The following is a 5,464-nucleotide window of genomic DNA, read 5'->3' as shown; positions in this document are numbered from 1 at the left end:
CAACACTTATAATACCCGTGTGTTTATTGAAGTCAAACATATTATAGCTCCATAATTACTGTCATAAATATGAATATTAGCCTTATATACTCAGTAACATTTCAAATAAAGTTTCTATAAATAAATCCATATTAATAAAATGGCATAAATAAAATGCATTCTTATAATAATAAATAAATTTATAAATATAAAGTATTGATTATGGAAATGCAATTATTTAGAATTTTTTCTAAAGGAATGAGAAGAAATCTTTTTTTGGAAATAGACAATTAATTAAATTTTTTTTCTCTTGTATAAAACACCAGTTATAACAAAACGTTATCAAATAAATCTGTATGCGTGCAAGGTCTACCTCTGGTCTTCTGACAAAAAAAAAATGGTTGATATTTCTTTTGAGCTAAGTAGGGTTTCATGTGGAATTCACCAACAATGGTAGAATTTGGCTTCCCATTTTCCTTTTAGTAAAAAAGTTCCTTTAGAAATCTTATTGTTATTTTTAGCAGGCAAGCTATTCATTTTCCAATTTTACTCCATCAGACGCAGGCATTTTTCAAATAGAAAAATAGCAAATTCAGTTCTCCAATTACTTTGATCACTCCGCTCTCTCCAAGCTGTGAAAATAAGAACACAAATGTATTTAAGCATTTTTGCCATGTTTCCTAAAGAGGAACTAGTTAAAGGCATATAGAGTGATTAGATTGCTAGAAACAGAAACCAGGATTTAGCCTTTTGAAAATGATAATATTAACCTTTTAGCCTGAGTATAATATGATTAGCCAAAGACCTTAAAATGATGGCTATCTGAACTGAGAAGGCACCAATAGCTAACCATCTCATTCATGTCCCCCTAATGAAACTATTGATGGATATGGTAATTAGTTTGATTGAATCTTTTACAATATACAGGTAGATCAAAATATCACATTGTAACTCATAAGTTACACAACAATTATTTGTCAATTAAAAATAAATAAATTAAAATGCTAATGAGGGTCAGGGAATGCTGGGCAGAGGGCTGTATGGCTCCTAACCAGACTAAGCACATTGAAGCCACAGTGGGATCTAGGAACCCGAGTTCTGTCCATCATGGCTTGACCTGCCTGCCACATGGCCTCCAACTCTCTGTGAGCAATCAGTTACAACTCAGCTCAAACAGCCTCGAATCAAAACCACATGTGTACCAACAAGCACTTGGGCTTTCTGTTCCCTCTTCTTGACAAAAGGGGTCATAATTCAGCACATGTGAGGCACTGAGTTCGATCCTCAACACCACATAAAAATAAATAATATAAATAAAGTAAAGATATTGTGTCCATCTTTAAAAAAATATCTTTTTGGAAAAAATCAGATTTTCATTTACGTGGGGAAAATATCAATTATATTATTTCCAATTGCCTTAATAAATAAAAAGCCAGATATATAGATGTTAACATCATTTCAAGTAGAAGACAGATGAGGCTTTCAAGCTCAATGGGAAAGAAAATCCAAGTTCAAGTCCAAAGCCTCCTCCTCTGAAATTTAAATTTGTTCCAGATTATTTGAAGAAAAATCTTGTCATCATGGTCTTCTATACTTTGTTCTCCTTTATCTTCCTGATTTCTTACCCCCTGCTAGTTTTCCATATTTTGTTTGACATAATACTTTTTTATATCTCAAAGACTCCCAACCAAGACCATTAAGAATTTCGTGGCTTATCTTGACCTGCTGTCTGCCCTTTGTGCTACCACGGTCCGCTCTCTGCTTTCCCCTCCACTCACGACTGCCCTCCCATTTCAGATAGCTCTGATCAGTTTTTCCTCCTGTTGAACTCTCTCTAAATAACATTTTCTCTCTTGCCTATGTGCTTTCTGAAGCTACAGGGAGAAAAAAGCATCATCACTTTTCCACATGGCAACCCATTGTAAAAATGAAAGTTGGTTCTCCCCACATGGATTAAAGGATTTCAAAAAATCCTTTGTTTTCTTATACAGATCTCACCTCCCATGTGATTTCTCTCTCACACACACCTCACTTTTCTAAAGACCACAAAGCAATCTGACATCAGGGGTTTTAAAAATGAGAATCACAAAGCACGTGTTCTCTGTGGCATGCTAACATTCAGCCCTACAAGTCTAGGTAACAGCTCTATAACAAGAGATTCCAGCTTCACAGCGAAAAACTACAAAGCTTTCAGTAATCAAAGGAATGCAAACAGTCATGCTTGATAAATTATGCTTAGGAAGAAATTTCTTCTAAAAAATAATTATGATAGAAAAGGGGGGAATTGAGGCTAAGTGAGTTACTGAAAATTTCATCAACTAGAGCCTTCCTGTGTCTGAGTATTCAGGTACACCTGCTTGCAAAAAGCATTCACTTTCACTGCCACCAATCATTCCTCTGGTTTGGGGCTGAGTCATATTTGCTAGTCTGAGCCTTCCACTATTGTTCCTCAAATAGGCCACATAATTATTTACCATAGAAATATACACTAACTCACAGTAGACAGATACTTAATAGGGGTTTGTTAAGGAAATGAACACTTCCATTTCATTATAATAGATCCATGACTAATATTCTCACTCTATTTGAAACCATCAACAGTGATTGGACACAGTATTATGATAATTAAACATAATTTTCAATGATCCCTGAACTCCATCCTAGATGTAATTTTGTTATTGTTCTAGGTTGATTTTTTCCCAAGTGTCACAGCATCAAATCAATGGCTTACAAAAATCACTTCAAATAAATTTTGACACTTTTCTGGGTTACAGAAAGCAATCCTTCATATTGTGAGTCAATAGGACTCTAACAGAATAATACTAAAACTAGTACCTATGGCTGCTGAATAGGTGCTGACCTGAGAGCAGAATAAGGATACCTGCATTCCAACTTGGTTCTGCCACTGGCCATAAGACTATCTGACCTAAGTTCCCTGATTGGTTTCATAATTTGCTTCCCTGATAAGCTTCATGATTTGAAAAATTTGGAAATTGATTTATAGATGCAGACATGTATCTATATACTCATGCACCTAAGTTATCAACTTGATCATAGGAATATCGAGTAAAATATCACAAGGAGGGAAAGAAGAAAAACAACATTTATCTCTCCTATTAAATGACTTAGTATGAATATTTATCAATAATACCTTTTCCACTGTGTCCTTCAGGTTTTGCACGTTCTTCTGGATATGCCGGTCGTCACCCTTGATATGCTACAAAATGAAACCAAGAGTAAATATTTTATCTTTGTTTTGCGGAAGCTTTACGAACCTCAATGCCCTTCCAAGCCATGTGACAATTAATTCACCTGGAATGGAAGCTCTGGGTAATTTTACCCACAATGACCTAGATTTCACCAGTGACCTAGATTTTATGAGCTCTTGAATTGTCTTGGACACCAAAATCCAGACACTTCCCTTACAGAGGACCTCTTTTCATTGTCAGGAAATCCTTTGGGGGTTTAAGTTTGTGGAAAAAATGGAGTGGTTTATGCCAATTCTGACAGGAATCAAACTTTAACTGCACCTCATCAAAACTGTGTGCTCAGAACAACATATGAAACATCTTATGTGAACAGTAGGAACTCCTCACTTAACAGCAGATACCTTTCGCTCTGCCCACTCCTCTCCAACATGTCTCATAGTTTTAAATTTGCATCAAGTTCTCACACTTCTGATTTTGTCATGATATCAAGAAGGGAGCAGCCCTTGCTTACCCACCACAATTAAGGCTTCCCAGGTCCCTCTTTCTCTTCCCACTTTCTCTCTTCCCATTCCCTCCATCTAGTAACTTGTACTCAGTGGATCTATTTCCACATATAGGTGTTTTTCTTCCACCTCCCAACATCTTTCTCACCACATATAATCTGAGTTGTTTTCTTTCCACAGAAAAACAAATGAGGCTTCTATACACTTTACTACCAGATTCCAAGCACCACTGTAAACTAAAAATGTGACTCAATTAAAGCAAAAGCTAACCCTCTGCAATTCCAAATGATTCCTGATGACCATGGTGCCGAGGCAGTAAGCCCAGGGATCAGGAAGGAGAGAGGGCTGGTGGGGAGCAGGCTCTCAGTGGTAGAAGGAGGGAAGGAGGTGGCCAGGAGTAGGTGGAGGTAAGCTAAGGCAGGGACTTACACAGAGTCTGAGATTGTTGTTGAGACCTTTCAGGAAGGACACCACATCTTGAAGGTAGGGGAGGGCTCTGTCTGAGTTGGGGAGCAGCACTTCTTCCAGGGTGAAGTTCAGCACTTGCTTCATCACATAGCAGCGCTCTTTCATCTGCAGGTGGAAAAGACACAGTAGGGATCATGTGAGGAGGCAACCAGAAGACCCATCCACCAGCTAACCACCAATGGGCCCCAGACTCTGCTCATCATAACCATAACTTACACTGACTCCTTGGTAGAGTCTGTCATCAATGAGACGGACGTCTGTGTTGTTATCTGCAAAGCTGGCCTGGAAGAGAAGAAAGACTGAGTGTCGGGACATGGAAGATATACAAAAAAGGTCTGTAAGTGGAGATGTACACCTTGCCCTATCCCCAGAGCATATATAAAAACTGAAGATAGATGTATACATGAGCTTTGAATAATGCACAAAGGAGTAAAGGAAAAACTTAATAATCAGATGGGCTACAAAGCAACTCCTCCTTGGATAAAACTCAAAGTATGTATCCTAAGGCCAAAATGGAAGGAAGGAGTTCTGGTAAAAATTAAATCTTCAAATAGTCTCCAAAGAGACATACAAGGTTATCTATAGGGATAAATGATGAATTCCTAAAGATCTCAGAAATGCTCAAATAAAATGTTCAGAACGATGTGGAATAATGACGTGGTCATATTGGGTGTATGCCTGAATATATGTAACCATGAATCCCACTATTGTGCATAATCATAATGCTCCAATAAAAATATGAGGGGAAGAGAAATTAAAAGAAAGAAATAAATAAATACTAAAAAAGGGAAACTTTAAGAACTATTTGGGTCCCAAGGAGATACGATGAGAAAGACAGCAAGGTTGAGATGAGTACCTCCTCAGCCAGTAGGAAGGTGCGGTTGATGATGAACGGCCCCTGGAAGCTGGACTTGTGGAGCCCACAGTGGTCATTGATGGGCACCGCTGCTCCGCCCTGCACTGCCAAAGCAATGAGAAGGAGGCAGCTGGCAGCCAAGGTCCCCACAAGGGAAGAGCTCACAGATTTCTGCAGGGCAGCCATTGCTGATAACTTGAGTAGCGACTAGGAAAGGAGAACCTGGTGTGAGGCGAAGAGGAGGCAAAGACAGCATGAGGGAAACAAATTAGTCCAGAAGTATCACACCTAACAGACCAATTGTATCAGCTTGCTGAAACACTTACCTGTTTCGGAGATTCTGCTTATGATGGAACAGGTAGAAGCTATTGCTTTTATAGCCCCTGGACATCATTTTTTTTTTTTTTTTTGATTGTGAAAAGTATGACATCAGCAATTATCTAATTTCC

The 5,464-nt window shown here is 38.2% G+C and overlaps 1 protein-coding gene across 1 annotated transcript; it reads right to left on the bottom strand.

The window, feature by feature from the left end:
- Positions 1–533: 533 nt before the first annotated feature.
- Il22 (interleukin 22) lies at positions 534–5,201 on the bottom strand. The gene is made up of 5 exons (XM_027952998.2): positions 5,016–5,201; positions 4,376–4,441; positions 4,121–4,264; positions 3,131–3,196; positions 534–611 (listed from the first exon to the last, which is right to left on the bottom strand). The coding sequence occupies exons 1-5, from the start codon at positions 5,199–5,201 to the stop codon at positions 534–536; spliced, it is 540 nt and encodes a 179-aa protein (XP_027808799.1).
- Positions 5,202–5,464: the final 263 nt, after the last annotated feature.

The sequence above is a fragment of the Marmota flaviventris genome, chromosome 3, assembly GCF_047511675.1.
Source record: "Marmota flaviventris isolate mMarFla1 chromosome 3, mMarFla1.hap1, whole genome shotgun sequence".
Classification (NCBI taxonomy): Eukaryota; Metazoa; Chordata; class Mammalia; order Rodentia; family Sciuridae; genus Marmota; species Marmota flaviventris.
This window is presented reverse-complemented; position numbering and strand designations above follow the sequence as displayed.